General features: G+C 38.7%; 1 protein-coding gene across 1 annotated transcript; it reads left to right on the plus strand.

The window, feature by feature from the left end:
* The first annotated feature begins 7,373 nt into the window (after nucleotides 1–7,373).
* On the plus strand, nucleotides 7,374–21,225 carry sall1a (spalt-like transcription factor 1a). Its single transcript, XM_084108532.1, has 3 exons — nucleotides 7,374–8,277; nucleotides 14,706–18,109; nucleotides 19,624–21,225. The coding sequence occupies exons 1-3, from the start codon at nucleotides 8,205–8,207 to the stop codon at nucleotides 20,062–20,064; spliced, it is 3,918 nt and encodes a 1,305-aa protein (XP_083964658.1). The 5' UTR covers nucleotides 7,374–8,204; the 3' UTR covers nucleotides 20,065–21,225.
* The last annotated feature ends 228 nt before the right edge of the window (nucleotides 21,226–21,453 follow it).

Consider the following 21,453-nt stretch of genomic DNA (forward strand, 5'->3'; position numbering starts at 1 on the left):
TGACAGAACCAATTATGGAATATATTAATATTGTTGTTATTATTATAATGGTTAATAACTATTAGCTAGGGGGGTAAGTTAAGTGCACTTAACAAATTAATGGTTTGTGTAGAGAAATAACGCTACTCGTTTTGAACAACCTTTGAGACAGATAAATCACTTTTCTCATTACTGATACAATCAATCTCCCTTTCTGCAAAGGTTATAAGCCGCAGACATTACATTGTGTAATTGAATCATTAATATACCTAATCTCATTAACAGCAAAATTAAGAAACAAATTTGCCTTTTCTTTATAAACCTGCCACTGATGACCAATGAGAACTCTCAATATAATTGTATTCATCATAATTAGTGCATAGTAATAAGTGATTAACATACAATAATGGCTAAGTGAAGCTCGTTGTTCCTAATTGCTGAACATGTACTCTAGTTCATACCTCTTTTGTGTTTAATTGATACCCTTTTGCAAATGATTAATCTCATTCTTGAGTGTTCTGGTATTCTAAATATCCCTGTACTTTTAAATGTTGAAGCGTTATCACTGTATGTATGTATGCATATATGTGTGTATGAATGTACATTCATACAGTGTATATATAATATGAATGTACAGTGTATATATTTTAACACACACAAAGTGAATATATATCTCACTTTGCAGGAATTTATTATTAAGCTTATTTTTATTCATTTACTTTATTTTATATTATTATTAAATTCTATTTTACCCCACACTCATACAGACAGAAAATTACACACTTTCTATTGTATTAGATTTAGCCTCCTCTGATCAATTGTATTGATCACCTCTGAAACGGCATGAGGATCAATAGAGTCTTAATGCGAGTTTGCTGTCCAATCAGAGCCTGTTAAAATCAAGAGAAGGTCTTCAATAGACTGTCTGCTTCCTGTCACATACACCAGGAGATAAATGTGCATAATGGTGTCCTATACAGCACACACACACAGTCATCGCAGATTTAAAATGTATGAATATAAAAAGTCATTATACATATATCAGCAAAGAAATTCTAAAACATTACAGTTTATATATTCCTGTGTCTACATGTCCTTGCATGCTAACATATGCATCTGGTTAACCATTTTAGAATGAATACATATATATCTTATATATCTTCCCACATTCCTCTTCTGATAGCTCTGAAAGAGACTGATCTATAGTGGCACCACCTTTAGATGTTTGTCAGCTGTGTATGTTTGTTCTCACAGGGCCAAAGTTGGCTGTGACTCTAGAGGAGACTTTGTAAGTGCCTGGGCTCTTACTGTGAATATTAACGAGAGAGAGAAAAAGAAAGGGAAGGAAAGGAGAAAGAAAGAAGGAGAGCGAAACAGAGGGAGAGAATAAGGGCATGAAATCTTAGAAAGCAGCTGAGATAGAGAAAGAAGGATAAAGAAACAGGGGAAAACTGGGCCAGAGAGGGTAATAGGCTAGCACTGTCACTTCTCTCTAAAACCTGCACAAAGGAAGAAAGGAAGTGATAGTGGGACAAGTGGGAGGGAGCCAGCCAATGGAAAAGGAAGCAATAAAAACAACAGCAAACTTCCCTGCACAGGAACCTGTGTGTGTGTGTGTGTGTGTGTGTGTGTGTGTGTGTGTGTGTGTGTGTGTGCGTGCGTGCGTGCGTGCGTGCGTGCGTGCGTGCGTGCGTGCGTGCGTGTGTGTGTGTGGTCAGTAGGTCAGTTGTACTCAAACATTTTTTGTTACATGAAGCTATGAACAGACACACTGTTACAGTTAATAATGAGATAAGAGGGAGAGAAAGAAGAACTTTGCACTGTATGTCAAGGAATTTTTACTCAGCATCTTTGGCTTAACTGATCACTTGCATGCTGAAAATGTCATACTTGTTTTTTTGGTTTTCTTTCCAACGAGTGTGCATGTGTGTGTGTTTTACTGTGTGGTCTTTGTGAATGAGACTGCTTAGTCTGCTTTTCAAAGACAAACTCACATATTGCTTATCCTCCCTCCAGACAGTGGCAGTTTCAAACCACTGAAACCCCAGTTCCGTCTAATGTGTGTTATTGCTTGTTTTAAAGAACAATTAAAAATGAAAAGCTTGAAGTTAATGTAGTTTTCCCTTTGTCGGGTGCTGGAAAGATGTGAATGAAAACGCAAACATCTTGAAACATTCATTTTACATTTCTCACATTGAAAATGCTTTGATTGTGCCATGCACTGCATCTCCTCCCAAACATCACAATAATTTCTAAAATGTGCTGGAAATTCCTTAACCGCGCAACAATAACAAAATCATATCATAATGTACACGCGGAAGCAATTTTTATATAAAAAAGCATCACTTTTAGCCTTTTTAAATCTATATTTAAAGTTATTTATCTGCTGTTTCTCTTTTCACTTTTTGATACTCATTTTAATAATCTGATCACATGACTCCTGCTAAAAGAGGCTTATTAGTGAATTGTGTATTTTTATATCATAAGCAGCTCTGTTGTCACACTCTTTCTCCTCATTCTTACACACTGACTCACTCTGTATCCGTGCGAGACTGCGAGTGTATGTGTCCTAATATGTGTTCAGGCAAAGTGGATCTGTGAGAGCTCTTTCTGTGTGAAAAGTGTGTCAAGTGTGTGAAGTATGAATTATTAATAACATTTATTAGTATTGAGTTGTTTCAAATAATGTAATTCGTTTAGCAATGTTTTACGTGTGATTTCTGGTTTTACAGGGTGAAATGTGTCATCATATAGTCTCCCTCTGCCACAACAACATGCTGAAGAGTTCTTACTCCAAATACCATTCTTCAGTGTCATAGGAGAAGTGGATGTGATTCATGTAGGCCAGTCGTCATCAGCTCTGCACACCTTATTATTACATTTTTAATGTTAACCATGCAGTGTTAGTTCATCAAAACTAACCATAAGCACATCTGATGGAGATGATTTGTGTTTGTATAAGTGAGAGTATCCACACACACACACACACACACACACACACACACACACACACACACACACAAACACACACACACACACACACACACACACACAAAAGCTGAACCAGACCATGCATGTTTTGACTAAAGAGTACATTTTGTTTTAGTGTTATCATATTTTTACATTTCAACACTGAACATTTCAACATTTCAACACTATTTTTGAATTCAACACTGTACTCTTAAATATGTGTGAAATCCGGGATAAACTGTGCCATAACTAGCCAACTCAAGAATCACTAAATCAATCTTTTCTGAAGAAAAGAAACCCCTACATACTCACCTAAGATGCTTGCTTGTAAGGATGTGTAATTAAAAATCAGGACATCTGAGCATGTGCAACAGCTGCATCTCTTTCCTTTCATTTGTGCTGTGGTGCTCTTTTTCCAGTAAGTATTTTGGGCTTTTACAGTGGTAAAGCACTGGTAGTGGACGACGACTCTATTCTGAGGAGGTCACTGAATTCTATGTCTTATTTTGATTCTACACTATTAGTATCATAATCTTCTTTTCTTGTGCACACCACAAGTACAAAAGTGTGGTTCTGTGATATTTTTATTGTTTACTTGTTTTCTCAAGCAGGACAGCGCCACTAGAGAGAGGTTCTCTCTGTGACAATGCAAAAACAAACAAAGTCTATTGATGTAGAGTGACTGCATTGGACAATGTCACTGCAACAATTACAGAGATAAAGCCTATGTTGGATCAAATGTTGGCTGTGAGCTTGTGTTTGTGGTAGTGGGAGGGTGGGTTCACTAGAGGACAAAAGCTCCACTCTGATCTCTTAATTAATGGTATGCTTATGGCAGGCCAGGTACAGTATTCTATCTATCTATCTATCTATCTATCTATCTATCTATCTATCTATCTATCTATCTATCTATCTATCTATCTATCTATCTATCTATCTATCTATCTATCGTTTGTTATATCATTCGTTCTAATGTTCCGTCTATCTACTGTAAAGGTTTTTAAATGTTTTAAAAGTTTTTTCTTGTTTAAGAAAGAGCTACGGGTGAATTTAGAAATATAGTTTAGATTGCAATTTGCCATACTCTCTCTCTCTCTCTTTCAGACATGTAGTATAACTGGAAAAAGGGGGAATTATTACTGACTTAATATATAATTAATTAATCCCTTTTTTCCCTTTATGCTAAATGTCTGTAAAAAAAAAAAAAAACTGTGTGTGTGTGTGTGTGTGTGTGTGTGTGTGTGTGTGTGTGTGTGACATCTAAGATGGTCATGTTTAGTCATACTTAAAATCAGTATGATATAGGCCTATTTGAAGCAGGCTATTCTGCTGTTCATTACTTTGTAGTTGAATTAGTTCAAATGGAAGTTATTTGCATAATAAAATAGAAATGTATTTTAATATTGATCACAAGTTCAGTTAACTATTGATTACTAACACAGAGCAGCAGCTGAGGTAAATAAAACTATATGTTATTTATTTGTAATATAAAGCATTCACCCCCTGAGGTCTGGAACTTAACACATTAGAAAAATGCCTCAGTGGCTGCAATAATCCCCGTCATCTGTTGATAACAGATGGTAGATGTCATCAGGAGGCGACTGTCTGCCGCTTGACATGATCATCACGCCTGCCATGGAGACAAGATCACAATTTACAACACCAGATATACGCACTTAAACTTTGTCCACTTTATAAAGAACAAGTCAAAAAATCAGTCATAACCATGATTTAAAATCAAGATCCTTCCGTTTGTCCACATCTCTAGAAACTATGAGTATCCCACTGTATTTTGCATTCCACTCTTATCCCGCAAGAAGCGATCGAGCGCAAATGAATGTGGATAAACGAAGCTGGAAACAGTCGTGCTTCTAGTTCTACCTCCAACAGGCAGAGTGTAAATCAGCCTGATAAAACAAAATCCTCAAGAGGTAAAGTAAAGAGAAACATATTTTATAACACAAAAGTTAGAAGGATGCAAAGAGTAGGCGCTTTTCCCTGTAACATGAAGTTTAACATTTTATAAGGTCCTTCCTCTCATTCGCCAATGTTTCGATTGGATCCTATGCGAAGTGTGATCCAACTGTTTGTGATTCTCCGCGCAGAGCGTGCGGCAGTTCAGCTCCTCACTGAAGGCTACATGTTGAACTCTGCTAAAAGAGGATCTCTTTTAAAAGAGATAAAGGACATAAAACGGTGATATCTGGCGTCCACACACACACACGAAGGCGAAAAAAAATCATCCATACTGCTTATGCTATTCAATTATGCGGTCAAACGCCCTCTGTTTCTGTGGAATGATCAATTATCGGTTGTCACTGATAATAGTGAATGATGACCCCACGCGCTCCCGCTGCTATATGCTTCTTATCGATTAGCGCGTGACACCCCGAGTGAGCGCGAGCATCTGCGCTCTAGAAAGAGCCCTGACTTGTTCGTTGCTCAATCTAAGGGACACGTAATCTTTGAGAATTCTTTCATATTCTGATGCTCGTAATACATGTTCTCACGTCTAACTTAGGAAAATGTTTCACTTTAAAATGAAACTTTTCGTGCGCATCGGTAACGCGGTGTCACCCAGATAATATTTCCAAACATTTTTCAGCCCTGCCAATTAATTGCCGCCGCATAATAGTAAGAGGGAGGGAGTGTTTGAGCGCTTTCACTTAACCCCTTCCCCCATTCTTGTGGTGCACCCCTGACTTCTCTCGAGTCACAGCCCAAATTTCTCGCCGTTAGTGTCATTCACGTGGTGATTGTCCGAGCGCGCGCAGGGAATCTCATTTATAGCGTCTCGCGCTCGGCTGAGCTGCAAATCAGCGTGTTTACAGCCCCACACCAACACTCACATCAATTAACCGAGCATCGATCCTCTCACCGGGGACATCACAATATTGCCCCCTTCTCACAGTCCGTATTCCTGCATTTATGGCACGATATGATTTTCAGCTGTTGTTGCCCTGTCTTGACTTTTCTTTAATAGCCCTATAATTTATTATATAACTTGGTGATGAGAAAGAAATAAAGAATTTGAGATTAGTCCTGTTATGGAAGCTATTTTCGGGGAAAACATATTTATGCAATTAATCTGGACAGGTGGGAATGCGTTATAGGCCAGTGTAATAAAGGATTGAAATAATCTAAATAGCTTTGAAACAAAGACATAATCTGAAGAGCTTTAAAAAATAAGTAATAAGTTGATTTTTACTCCGTAGCCTATATGATTTTTTTCTCAACCAAAAGCACACGTCGTCCGTTTACTCCTCTCTTCTTTCCCTCTGTTCTTTCATTAATAAGTAAATAACAGTCGTCTTAAAGTATAGATAGCTGACGCTATAGGACCTGATCCATCTCGCCGGCAGCAGTTCGTTAAATATTCAGTGAGAAATAATGGCATCTGAGACATCACCTATAGTAACGTTATTATCTTCATTTCTCAAAATCAGCTAGACTGATAGCTTCGTTTGTCTTTTTCAGGGCATAAATCTTCAGCTTTGCTGGTCGCTGCAGTGCAATCCGGGGGGAATCTCTCTTCTTTAAAACACTGCCTATTTATATTAATGGTAGATTATTATTTGTATGATTATTATAATAATTATTATTATTATTAAAATATAATAATATAATGGAGCACTTTACACAAGATTCTGAATAACATCAAACGTAAAGTAACATGGACAGATTGCTACGTTTTGAGTGATTAAAAAAGTCTTTGTTTTCACATATGTAGCTAAAACATATTTGATTTTTGCATAATGTTGGCTACTGACATTTTTAAATATGTAAATTCTTACTTTTTAAAAAGAAAGATATGCAAGTGCTTCAGCCGTTAATAAAACGTTAATGCAAATTTTTAAGTTGCTCATATTGTTTCCTCTTATTTCATTGGTCATTTATTATTTTTCATGTTTAATCCAAACTTTTGATTTTTGAAAATATATTTTCAAAAATAATAATGATTTGAATATGTGTCAATATACAGCAAATCTCGTTAAAAGAGCAAACTGTTTAAGCAGAGACGTAGTTTTTAATCCTGGTTAAATCGATTTTAAATATAGGCTACTTGTCGTTTCCAAACACTTTCTTGATGGTTTCCATACTTTTGTCACCTTTGCGCGACTTCTAACGTTTTATCACTAAATATTCATTAGATGAGGACTTCTCTTCTCGGCGAACGCCTCGAAACATAATATGCTAAATTTGTTTTGCGAAATCATTTTCAAACAGGCTGATCTAGATGGGATGCGTTCGCACAGCTGACGAGGTTTGCTATGAAGCGCGAGCGTTCCTCTGTCTCCGTCGCGCGGTGAGAGAGTGGGAAGGAGAGGAGGGTGCGAGACTGAGAGAGACTAGTTATGATAGAACAGAGCAGTGACCAATAGAATAACAGAGGGTGGGGCTGACGATTTCTCACCGTTCTGCATGGGCCCTTAAAGTTTGTTTGTTCGCTGAATGCGGCGTGTGATGAAAACGTGTTACTGATCCCGTTCGGCAATAATCAGATGAATCTGATTTGGGACATCTGATACATTCTTTGGACTTTCGAGACGCCGATAGTTGCCATTACGCACGAAACTCAGTTGACCGACCTACTTTTAACACCGTTGCCTTGAGGAAAGAACGGCTTGGTTAGAAACGGTGCGCTTGTAATCGTCCAGGAGCTGAATTACAACAACTTTAATGCCAATCACAAACGAGGATACGCGATACGCTCCGCAACATCTAGCTACGGGAAAAAAAGGCTTTGGAAGATCTTTGGCAGACAGTTTGGCTATCCGGACACTTTTGGGTGAATTGCAACTTTTGAGCACCAGTTTGATGCCCTGAAAGATCAAAAGATACGGTTGGTCTTTCGAAAGAGAAATTGACATTCCTGTAGTGGCTAAGTTAAGCTCCAACGTAGCCACCAGATGGTTGCTAAGAAGGGTTAAACTGTATCTAAAGGGAGTTGGAAAATCCAGCCTTTCTTCCACACGGATCAACTCATTGGGTGGGAGCAGCAAGAGAGACAAGAGTCCCCAGCAAATCAGCGGCTAATTGATTAAAGAGACTTCATTTGAATAGGGGGCTGGCAAGGTGCCAATCGCCTTTCAGAGGACCCCCCCCCCCCAAACCCCCTCCCCTCCATGATTAATCGTGAGGCATTATTGATAATCATAACAGGACACATGCGCGGTGGATGGGCTCGATTTCCGTAATTTTGAGCAGATTTGATAGTAATTTTTTATTCTTTCGTGGCTGATGCGTGAGCCAGCATGTCGCGGAGGAAACAAGCGAAGCCGCAGCATTTCCAGTCCGACTCGCAGCTGGTCCCAACCGAGCACAATGGTGAGTTCAAGCCCTTATTACACACATAAACTCACTCTGCACTTTTTTTTTTTTTTTTTTTTTTTTTTTTACCAAAAGGGGATTTCTAACTTTATTTTTTTATTTTTTTATTGTTGGTTTTAACGTATTTAGTGTGACTCTTCCTTGTTTTTAATCCCAGGCAATGAATTGGTAATCGTAATATCCCTATATTATTGTGCTGCTGAATGGACTCGCTTAAAGAGCTCTATTATTTAAGTAGCCTACATTTGAAAACTTTTACACTCCTCGTGCGATCATCAGAAACTATCACTTTATCCTAAAACAAAAACACGTTTCATCTAGTTCTGTTCGATTCTTTGAAGTAAGAATCACGTTGTGCCATTATTGTGTGTTTTTTAAAAGTTGGTCCATGAAAACTGACTCATGAAAGAAAGTGGCCTATAATATAGGTGAAGTTATATATTTTTTAAATTTTTTTAAAGGTTTTCCAAAATTCACCAGCAATCATTTGTAAAAGTTAAAACTCATCGAATTAGTTTTGTTCTGGCCTGTTGAAGTTGCCCACACAAGAGGGGATTCGCATGGTTTCAGCTTTTCACCCTCTTCCCCGCTTCTGTGGGATATTATATTGCATCTCTAGACCTCAGCAGCGTTTTATTCCATGTTATCACCGTTATCGAAAAGTAGGCTGTCATGCGACCGTTCTCAAAGGTTGAGGCTAAATCAGCTAAACTTATTTTGTTTAAAAATATTTTCCCCTAGTATCTCCAACTTTTGTGAAACTTTATAAGAGGTAATAATTAAACTAAATTAAACTTTAATGGCATGTAGTCACGGGCGATCGAACAACGAAATCACACAATCTCATGTAATCGAGCTTTTCCATAATGACTTCATACTTATATAATTTAGACATTTTTTTGCGTCGTATTAATTTTTTATGTAGCCTACCTTCTTATACAGTAGACGGGTATCGCAAAACTTTTATCAATATGGTATCTCGTTCGTTTGCTTTTAAATGAGTTTCAACTTGAGTTTTGTGATCAAGAGCTCACTAGCTGTGCCATGTAGTTTCCGACACACACTGTGACCAAACTCATCGTTCATACAGTGCGTTGTCAACTTTTAAAACAAGCATTTAGGCTACTACACATATATTAAACGTTTTTCGACCTAAATGAGAGTGCAAATTATTATAAATGTATTATTTTCTTTGGACATGTAAAACAACGATATAAGCTAACAAGCCTAATTATGTGGGGCTTTTTTTTCTTCTAATATGCTTTCATGCTAAATGTAGTCTTTATAATTTCATAGTTTTCAGTGTTGGAACAGTCAGGCAGGCAGTGACTGAAGATTTTGCAACAGTCATTAACTAAACATTTTAAGTCTATAGCCTACCTGTTTTACTACTGCTAAACTGCATGTCAAAGTTCGTCTCACGTCCCATCGAGCTATAAAGAATTTAAAAGACATACTGGACATTTTGATATGTTAAGTGTCTTATTTGAACCGTTTTAAAACGCAATGTTTCGGGGGACCTGTCCTATCTCTTGCTTAACTCAGCGTTTTCTAGGCTATCATGTTTCTGATTGTGGGACCTTTGAAGATATTTTGTTTCAAATCGAAACTAGATCCAACTAATTTCCTTCAATTTATTTATTTTTTATTCTTTTTGTAATTTAATGCATTTTCAATTCCGTCGTGCAACGTGAAGAATTAGTAGAAGTTATTATACGGTTAATGCAAAAGGGAAAGCTAGTTGGCTATTATAGCACACCGTTCTTTTAATGACGTTTCTACGGCAATCTTTAGGGAAGATTCATAAAGAAACATTAATCACTGGCACACCACGAGTATTAGTTATCTAATAAGGCGGTGGAGATCAACATTATGTTATGCTTCTTCTCTTTACATTAAGTTCATTTGTTTTTTAGTGTTCTAAATAAAACAATCTAAACTGCTTTTCGTTACAGTTCATGGGCCGCTATATAGGCACCAGTTGCTTTCAGAATTCTGAACTTTAGTTTAAAGGGTGTTCCTTAAACCTACAATGTATTGATGTTTGCTTATAAGACAAAAAAAAAAGAATAATATAGGCCTATATATCAATGATAGATAATTGCTAAATATTAAGATTCTTCATTTTATTGTAAAAAATGTCTACTGATTTCCGCGGGTCTATGTGTTGAGATGCAATAGCCTAGCCTATATTGCACAGCATCGTATTTTAACAAAGCTATAACAGTTTAACCATCTATAACCTACGTTCTCTACAAACTAATTTGTAGAGAACATGGATGTACAGAAATCAACTCAGTGTTATTAAAAATGAATACGAGAACAGGCCCAGATTTACATAAGCAATTGGTTAGCGACTTACGTGCGAAAGGCATTCATAAGTTAAGTTTATGTGATTACTGCTAGAATTTAAGAAATGGAAAAGAAAACAGTTTTTCAAAACCATACAATTGCTGGATTTTCCCATTTAAATTGAATAACGAAGTGAATGGTAGGATTTGTCAACCACTGTCAGCTGACCAAGTTCACATTTTTGCCAAATGCAGCTTGCCTCATTCAAAGCAAGAGGCAAATGCACAACCTTAGTGTTCACTGTTCAGAGATTTGTTGCTGTCTTTTTGACTTCAGCATTTCTTGGTAACTTTTTTCGCTAAAATTCAATGAAAACCAGGCCTTAATAACAGATAAACTTCCCTTGTTGTCTTCTTTTCTGAGAAAAACTTAAAACAGAGATGCTAATTTTCTACCTATGCTTTGTGGCCTGTGTGGGATATTAGAAAGCAGTCTATACGGCTAGACTGAGGTGAGGAGTCTGTCCTCTCTGGCTTGTCACTAAGGGTGGGATGTAGAGCTTTTTTAACCTTTGCCAGGCTCCCTCGGTGGGGAGGCAAGAAGAGATCAGGTCACGGTGTGTTCATGTGTACCATGTCTCTGACCTCCAACATGCTGTGCTATAGCCGGCCAAACAGAGGCTCTTACGTTTTCTGGGGTGGTGTGTGTGGGGGTGAGGAGGTGGGGGTGATGTGGATTGAGATCAGTGTGGCTGCTTTCCCCTTTCACCTCAGCAAATTTGCCACACACCCACCCAGAGAGATTGTCAGGGAGGTCCCCCCCTCCAAAATACACACACAAGCATTGCAAACAACAGGGATTTCGTATCTTGTCATTTTGCCAGTGTTTATAGTGGATGTTTTTGGAAGTTGTTTCGACCGAGTATTTATTTAATTATTTTTATTTTTTTGCTATAGTCCCCTCTCACACCAATGCTTTTAAGGGCATGTCAAAAGAATTGAGGATGAGGGCTCGGTGACCAGTAGAGAAGCCTTTCCCAGGCACACCATCTAGTGTTCAGTGGGAAGTTTTCTATGGTTTGAGAGAGAAAGTGAGGGAGGGACGCAAAGGGAAAGCATGAAAGTTGAGGGCGGGAGGAAGAGAGTAAGGGACACAGAAGGAGGTTTTGAGTGAACGGTAACTCACTCTTCGAAGTCACAACTAGCAAGGCGCCTGCAGCTGAGAAAAGTAATGTAGACATTACAAATTATTCTCATGTATGTTTATCCTCTCTTTTTTCTAGTTACTCTTTTTTTATACTTACCACATTGCCAATTTTCTCTCCTTTCTCTGTCTTGATTTGCTTGGGATGAGATCTTTGACCTTGCTCTGTAGCATGCTGATGATGACCCAAAGCAACCACGCTGTAAAAAAACCTGTTCTCATCAAAACTAGCTCTGTCTCACTAATCTACACGCCGTACACAGAGTACAATAGCTTTCATAAACTAGCGTCGTTTCTTGCTTTCCATGTACTATTGGCTGTAGACACACATCTAGCTTTGTAAGTTGCCCATTACGCATTGTCATTATTTTGGGTATAATTAAGTTCCCGAAAATATATGCTTTTCTAAAACTTAGAAAAATGTATTTCTGTTGCCTTGTCTTGGTTTTTGAGACGGAAAATAATTAATAAAAGGATAATTTATTTATTCATTTGTTTAATGCTAATTTACTTTATTTATTTTGGTGCATGAAGATGTGTCCATTTTTTTTTGTACCAGTGTCAAAATGATCTGATTTGATATGACATAAGAATTTATTTCATCATTCATATCTGTCATATGATGATCGTCAAATCATTGTTTGGCAGTTATTAGTTCAAATGTCAACATTCTAGCAAATATATCTTGTTAGAAAACAAGGTATTTTTTAAATCTCAAAAAATATTTAATGAAATATAAATTTCTAAAAAAAACAATTACATTCAAAAAGTCCACAGTGGTGTAACTTTTGAATATGCATTTTTAAGGATATAGTATCAACTTCTGTGCATAGCAATTTAATTTTTTTCAGAATTGTTTTTTTCCCCCCCGATTGTAGGTCTTTATCAATTTCCAAAGACTTGTGCTGTTGTTCATCTTTTAGTAAGTCTTTTATAGTAGCTACATATTCACTGAGGGGGAGAGAAAAAAAATTTGTTAGTATTTTTTTTCATTTTATGATGAGGTAAAGTGACTATGAAATGAAATTTGCCAACCGAAAACAAAGGTCTTCAATAGGTTGCAGTTGTTTAATTTTTGAGCTGAATTATCATTACATATGACTGTAAATAAACAAGCGACTGGTAGTGTGCATTATTATTATGATTATTATTATTATCATCATCATCATCATCATTATATTATCAGTAATAGTAGTTTTTGCTATGTGTTTTTATTGGTTGTTGTTTTGTTTTTGTTTTGTGTTCGTTTTTGTTTGTTTGTTGTTGTTGTTGTTGTTTTTTGGGGGGGGGGGTATATTTTTGAAAATGAATTTAATTTAATTTAATTTTTTCACCTACCCCAAAACTATATTCACGTTTTCCCTTTCATTGGCCTCACTTTAACAGACTTTTAATATTAAAACTTATTTATCAAAAAAGTTGACTTTTTTTCCGTCTGGGCAACACATCGTTTGTGTGAGACACGGCTTTACTGTCATGGCAACTTTAACGTTATCTGATGTTCCAGCTCAGAGAGACACAGGGGGAAGATAATCCCTGAATTAAACAGGATCTGCTTTAGAGCCAGCCGTGATGAGCAGGCTGGGCCCTCGCCCCTCTCCCCTGCTCTGACACTCCCATGCTGGGGAACAATGGGGAGCCATCCTGTCTCTCCACAGGGCTGGGACACACTTCTTGCAGGGGTTTCATTTGCAAATGAATCTCCACGCTGATGAAAATGTTGAGAGCAAAGCCCCACAATGAGTTTGCCTCACAATTTGTAAATCAACTTGTATGTTAAACAGCATGATTTTTGAGGGACAAAAAGAGAGGAGGTGGGGTGAGAAAGAATGAGGAAACTGAAGAAAGGCCACTGCCCTAGAAGAAGGGAGGGAGGCAACAGAATAGTTTTTCTCACTTTCTATTTCAAATTCTTATGGTTAATTTTCTAGAAAAAGTTTCAAAACCTGTTCCACTGTATAATTTAAATGAAAATCATCATGTGTTCTGGCACGTGATATTATTAATGTACACTTAAACATTTTTTGAACAAGCAAAGAGTTTCTTGCTTAGTCAAATGTTCAGTAAGAGTTTTTTTTATATATTTGTGCTTGCATTGAAATGCTGCATAAATCATCACCTAAAACAGTTAGAAATGTTCTTATTGATTTAATCATTATTTAGTATTCAACATAATTTAAAAACAATGCGCTGTATTAAGATGATCATGAAATTACTTCATTCACGCTTAGCCTGGTATGAATGAGTTTGAGCTTCTGCAGAGTGCATAGCAATCTGAATGCCAAAGGCTTACTTGTTCCTGTCAGATCCTGATTGCAGGCTGACTGGATACAAATTAGTTTAGTGACAGGGATAACCTGTCCAAGATGCCTGCCGTTGGTTGAAAATGAGCAAAGTTGACAGCAAATTGAAAGTCTAATAAGTCCTTCAAATGGTTGATTTGTGCCTAGTGGACATGTAGACAGTGAGGAGTATGAAATATTGGAAATCAATGACCCTCTATGAAATTTCATTAGGGCCCATTGTTCTCAGTTCATAGTATTTTTATGTTTTGATGGATTATCTGAAGAAAATGATTACCTAAGGTGGTCGAATTGATGGGACTTTGATACACATCTTCAAAGATCACTTTTAAGCAATATTGTAAAAGTGCTATTGATTTAGTCTCTTTTCTTATTTTATTTCATCATAGCTCTACATAGTGTGAAGGCCTTTTCTTTGAGTTATTTGGTATTTGTTTATTTTTTGATGGTTGTTTTTTGAACGTATGAGGGGGATAAGCATTAAACTGATTAACGGAAGATTAACAACAAAAGAATTTGAACAGATAAAGCTGCTTCTTCAGATACAAAACATCTCTAATCGCTAATCCTCTTGTCCCTTGCCCATCCCCCCCCCCCCCCCCCCCCTCCTCTTATTTTCTTCTGCAGGGGACACAGAGACCAACCTGGACGTCTCCCCCTGTAAAGACTCGGGTGCCCATGTCTGCAGCAGATGTTGCGAAGAGTTCTTTGAACTATTGGACCTTGAACAACACCAGAAGAATTGCACTAAGAATCAATTAGTTCTAATTGTGAATGAAAATCCAGTGTCTCCTTCCGGAACCTTCTCCCCAGGATCCTCTCCTCATAATCCTGATGAGCAGATGAATGATACAACTAATAACACAGATCAAGCAGAGTTGACCGACCTTTTGGAGCAGAACATACTTGACAAAGAGGAGGCCATGGACACAGAGATGTCAGGAGTCTCTGCACCCCATAATGATGGAAGTGGATGTATGGCAGGTGGCAGCCCACTCAGTGGTGTTGGAAGCAGCCATGGAGCTCTGGGCAGCTCTGGGTCCAGTATGGGGAACTCTGTCATCTCTGTCTCACTACCTCAGCTGGGTAACTTGACTGAGTTGGGCAATTTTTCCATGATCAACAGCAACGTCATTATTGAAAACCTACAGAGCACCAAAGTGGCTGTGGCCCAGTTCTCTCAAGAGACCAGAGGAGCGGGAGGGCAACGGGTGGCTGTGCCAGCCCTCATGGAGCAGCTCTTGGCCCTACAGCAACAGCAGATCCATCAGCTACAGCTCATCGAGCAGATTCGTCACCAGATTCTTCTGCTAGCGTCACAGTCACCTGAGCTTCAAGCACCACCTAGTTCTTCCCCTGTGACTTTAGGTTCAGGTACTAGCCCGCTAACCACTCTTAGTTCCCATTTATCTCAACAGTTGGCAGCTGCTGCAGGGTTGGCACAGAGCATAGCTAGCCAGTCTGCAAGCATTAGCAGTTTGAAACAGATGGCTAATGTTGTGCAGCTACCTCAGAGCAATTCCAGTGTGGGAGAGTCATCTCAAAGCCTCGGCGCACCAGTGCCAGCTACAGTTAATGCCCAACCTTCAGAGAAGAGGCCAAGCAATGCAGGAAGCTTGCATCCTCAGTTAGGAAACCCATCACTTGCAAAGTCATCCACACCTGCCTTTGCAATGGGAAGCCTTTTGAATCCTGTGGCTAATACCCTTCTACCTCAGCCCCCACCAGGCAACCCAATATTTTCCAGTGCACTGCCCAGTGTCGGTACCACGGTTGAGGATCTCAACTCACTGGCTGCACTGGCTCAGCAAAGAAAAGGCAAGCCACCTAATGTCTCATCTTTTGAACCGAAGAGTAGCTCTGAGGATACGTTTTTCAAGCATAAGTGCAGGTTTTGTGGCAAGGTGTTTGGTAGTGACAGTGCGTTGCAGATTCACTTACGTTCTCATACAGGTGAGAGGCCATACAAGTGTAACATATGTGGCAACCGCTTTTCCACCCGTGGTAACTTGAAGGTTCATTTTCAGCGTCATAAAGAGAAGTATCCACATATTCAGATGAACCCATACCCTGTCCCAGAGCATCTAGACAATATTCCAACGAGTACTGGCATTCCCTATGGTATGTCTATGCCTCCTGAGAAGCCAGTGACTAGCTGGCTCGATAGTAAACCTGTTCTGTCTACTATGACATCTTCTGTTGGCATGTTACTTCCACCAACCATACCAAGCCTGCCTCCATTCATCAAGAAAGAAGAGAATAACTCATTGGCTATAAGCAGCCCTTCTCATTCTGCAAAAAGCGACTCAGGTCCTGCTGATACACCTATGAAGAACACAGAAAGTGTGTTGGAAGAAGGTGAGAGCACAACCCTGCCTACCTCAAATGGAAAAGCTGAAGAAAACAATCAGTCATCCAGTTTAACAACAACCATGAGCTCTGCAGTGGAGGGTACCATTGAGTACACCACCTCCAACAGCCCTCCAATGGCCACTAACCCACTCATGCCCCTGATGTCAGAACAGTTCAAAGCTAAGTTTCCATTCGGAGGTCTCCTTGATCCTCTCCAAGGCTCAGAAACATCTAAGCTTCAGCAACTTGTTGAGAACATTGACAGGAAGTTGACAGACCCCAATGAGTGTGTTATCTGCCACCGTGTTCTTAGTTGTCAGAGTGCACTGAAAATGCACTACCGCACACACACTGGGGAGAGGCCTTTCAAATGTAAAGTGTGTGGTCGTGCCTTCACCACCAAGGGCAACCTCAAGACTCATTACAGTGTCCATCGAGCTATGCCGCCACTGAGGGTCCAGCATTCCTGCCCTATTTGCCAGAAGAAGTTCACAAATGCTGTGGTACTGCAGCAGCATATTCGCATGCATATGGGTGGCCAGATCCCCAACACCCCTTTTCCTGACAACTATCCAGAATCCATGGGGTCCGATGCTGGCTCATTTGACGAGAGAAATTTTGATGATCTTGATTTCTCTGATGAAAACATGGAAGGAATTGAGGATGGACCAGACAGCAGTATTCCAGACACACCAAAGTCAGCTGATGCATCTCAAGACAGCCTCTGTTCATCCCCTACTCCACATGAGTCATTAGGTATGGAGAGCCAGAAGTGTGCCAACCAGGGAGCAGTAGAGGAAGTGCAGTGTGACCAAGGGAAATCATTGGAGAACGGATTAATGGAAGGAGACAGACTCACAAATGACTCCTCTTCACTTGGAGGCGACTTCGAAAGCCAAAGTGCCGGAAGTCCAGCTGTCTCTGAATCTACCTCTTCCATGCAAGCTCCATCACCCTCTAATGGTACTATCCAACAGCCAAAGTCTCCAAGTCTGGAGGATCGACAGCAGAGGGCATTGTCATTGGAGCACATTAGTGCATGTCTCATGCAGTCTCATTCTGCCAGTCCTGGAGCTCTGGATCTTTCTTCAATTAACTCATCAAAAGATCCTCTTAGCATGCTTTTCCCCTTCCGTGAGCGAGGCACCCTAAAGAATACAGCATGTGACATCTGTGGCAAGACATTTGCCTGCCAGAGTGCCTTGGACATCCATTACCGTAGCCATACCAAAGAGAGACCGTTCATTTGCACAGCATGCAACCGGGGATTTTCCACCAAGGGGAACTTGAAGCAACATATGCTGACACATCAGATGCGAGATTTGCCCTCCCAGCTCTTCGAGCCCAACACCAGTCTTGCCTCCAGCCCAACTCCATCCCTTCTGTCTGTTGGGCCATTGACCTCCATGATGAAGACTGAGGTCAACGGCTTTCTGCATAGTTTTCAACCTGAAGTAAAAGACTTGCCCTCAGCATTAGTGACCTCATCTGCTTCCACTTCTCCAGTACTTTCGACTGCCCCACCACGGAGGACGCCTAAGCAGCACTACTGTACCACTTGTGGAAAGACATTTTCCTCCTCCAGTGCCCTGCAAATCCATGAGAGAACCCATACAGGAGAGAAGCCCTTTGCTTGTACCATATGTGGACGAGCATTTACCACCAAAGGAAATCTCAAGGTAATTATCACTGCATATTAGATGCAAATAATTTTCTCAGATTTTATGAAATACATTATTTGAGCATTTCCAGATGTTTTTTCGCTATTTATATTTGTGAAAAGCCAGCCACAATGGGTATTGACTGTATAAACCAGAATTGATTGGGGAAAACAATTAGAATGCATTGTGAATTATAAAGGGGGGAAAGCATATAAGTATAAACAGCATTGCACAAAACCAAAGGTGTGTATGTATATATATATATATATACAGGGTGGGCCATTTATATGGATACACCGTAATAACATGGGAATGGTTGGTGATATTAAAGTCCTGTTTGTGGCACATTAGTATATATTAGTACACACCACCCATCTTGAGGAGTTTGCCCCCTCACATATACTAATGTGCCACAAACAGGACTTTAATATCACCAACCATTCCCATGTTATTACGGTGTATCCATATAAATGGCCCACCCTGTATATATATGTATACTGAAATAATAAAGGGGATGCAGAAATGGGATGTTGAGTCATCCCATAAAGAAGAATATTGGTCTGAAACCTGAGCTTAAAATTGGTGCAACATAGCCGGGAATGCTTTACTTAACAGGCTTTAATCACAGTTACCAGCAGCTACCACCCTTAGCAGTGGCACGCTCTCTTTTTTTTCCAGAGTTTGTCACAATGATCACAATAAAAAAGCCTAGCACACAGATAAACAGAATCCTGCAGGTTTTATATGGATATGTGATTGCATAAACTTTACTCACTATAGGCTAAATTTTCTGGAAGGAATGTAACTATCAAGCTAAATAATTCCCTCTGACTAAATTATTCATTTTATTTAAATTAAATTAAATATTTATTTTATTTCAATTTTGAAATTGAAAATTGATATTTTGTATTAATAGTCTGATTTCACAGCATAAAATATTGATTTTGTTAATTTACTCTTAAAAATCAATTTAATCAATATTATATTATGAATTAGCGTTGCATTAAACAAAATCAATTTGAAAAGAATTTCATATGAATGGGGAATGGATAATTTTAGAACTATGTAAATTGTAAAAGTAGCTTTGTTAAAATTGCACCTCATAATGTTCAATGCTTTTTAACAATTAAACAAGGTTATTTTCCCCCTAAATGTATTGCATGCTTCAAGGGTGAACTGGGGGCAACTGTCAGATACAATACTGTCCAGCACAATGAGAGTGGACAGTGCAATTTTCTCAGAACACATGTCTACAGGCCCTTTCTTTCATATGCAGACCACCATTCTCACTGAGAGAATGTTACATAATTTTAACCTTGTTTTAATAATTAGACAAATGCTGCTTCCAGTGGGCCTATTTTAATACTAATTATTATAGTACTACTCCGCTTTTTCCATTGCATCAACTCACGTGTTATTCATTTTAATGTTTCCAAACTTTAAATGATGTAGCTCTCCTTATCCTTTGTTTTTATACTCTTTAATCCTTTTTCTTCTACTTTTTTTCTCTTTCTCTCTCTCCCTCTCTCTAGGTGCATATGGGTACCCACATGTGGAACAGTGCTCCTGCACGGCGTGGTCGCAGGCTTTCAGTAGATGGCCCCATGGCTTTCCTGGGCACCAACCCTGTAAAGTTTCCTGAGCTCTTCCAAAAGGACCTAACTAGTAGAGCTGGAAACGGAGACCCAACCAGCTTCTGGAATCAGTATGCTGCTGCTTTCTCTAACGGCCTGGCCATGAAAACCAACGAGATCTCTGTCATCCAGAATGGAGGTCTACCCCCTCCACTGTCAGGGAGTGTGGGCAATGGGGGCAGTTCTCCAATCGGAGGCTTGACGGGCAGCATGGAAAAGCTGCATAACTCTGAGCCCAATCCTGCTCTGGCTGGCCTAGAGAAAATGGCAAACACAGAGAATGGGACTCACTTCCGCTTCACACGCTTCATGGAGGACAAGGAGATAGTGACAAACTAGAGAATCGTTTTTGTTGTGCTCATGAACAAACATACACTCTTTAACTGGCACACACAAGTGCTCCAGAATATGCGTCCATGAAAGAGAAAAGCAAGGAAAAAAACTGTATCAGCTTTTGCTTGCCATTAAGACTTTATGAAGAGGAGTTTGAAAAGAACTTGCTTTTTTTGTACAATGTACAACACGTTATAGTTTTTGGAGCTTATTTATTAGTGATTATAACCTTGCTCGAAAACCAAGTGGAAATATTAACAGTTACTTAGTTTTTATGTTATTTTCCGTTTTATCAGCAGAGTGAATCTGTATGAGTGTTTTAAAGTGTGCTTTTGAAACTTAGCTTTTCTTGGTAGAAGACTTCACCATGACATTAAATTATTTTCTATCTGTAGTATGTGTTAACAAAACTTGATGTTCATGTAATGATTTAGAGCTTAAAGTGCAACGTAAGGCTGTAAATACTTTACACTTATCTGTGCTAGATGGTTTACAAGCTGTGTAGAAACTTTCCTCTGAGAAATATCAACATTTCATAAATCCAGGGACATAGGTTAGTCCTTTTCTCTCTGTCTTAGAAGGTAAAAAGAAAAAAAAAGAAATGTAAAAAAATGGGTTTCACCTCAGCTGTTTATTTAGACCTTAGTATTTTCCTTTTGCTTTTTATTACGTTCAGTTCTCACTCTTTATTTGTGCAAATAGGATACAAAGCTTAAAGGGTTGTTAGATGACAACATGAAGAGGTCCACACACTCATGAATGAGAGGGGAAAAGACAAAATACCTTGTGTGATCTTTGAGGTTTATATTTTGTTGGGCTTTCAAACTGCTGCTAGGTACTAGCATCTACTGCACATCACGTGTTGACGCACCCTATACATTTTTTTTTTTTTTTTTTTTTTCGAACGTGGAGCAACAAATTCCTTTACAACAATTGTACATAGTCTTACTCGACAAGACAAAGTCCATCTCGGCCAGGGGACAAATGATGATAGTGTTTTTATAAATATTATATAAATATATATATATATGGACTGTTACATGCACTTTCTTGAAAAGTTGAAAGATCTTTTAGGGCCCAGTTTCTCTACAGTTTAATACCTACTAACAACTACGATACTGTAATTCTTTACTCTAATAATCAAATACATCAGTTTTCCAAAAGAAAGAGTGTCTGTCTTGATGATTTGTATTGTGTTTTACCGCGTTTATGCAATCATCTTAATTATTTAAAATTATATACGTTTATTTTTTATTCGTTTATTATTTGTTTTATTTTTTTCCATTTAAAATAATTTTGAGTTTCCCCAGTCGATATCCTGTTTTTAGTTCTGGCAGAATTTCTTCTGCTGATGGACTATGGATTTCTTCTCCCGACAGAGTGCATTAAACGTGT

Source organism: Abramis brama, assembly GCF_963993115.1.
Source record: "Abramis brama genome assembly, chromosome: 3".
NCBI classification, from domain to species: Eukaryota; Metazoa; Chordata; class Actinopteri; order Cypriniformes; family Leuciscidae; genus Abramis; species Abramis brama.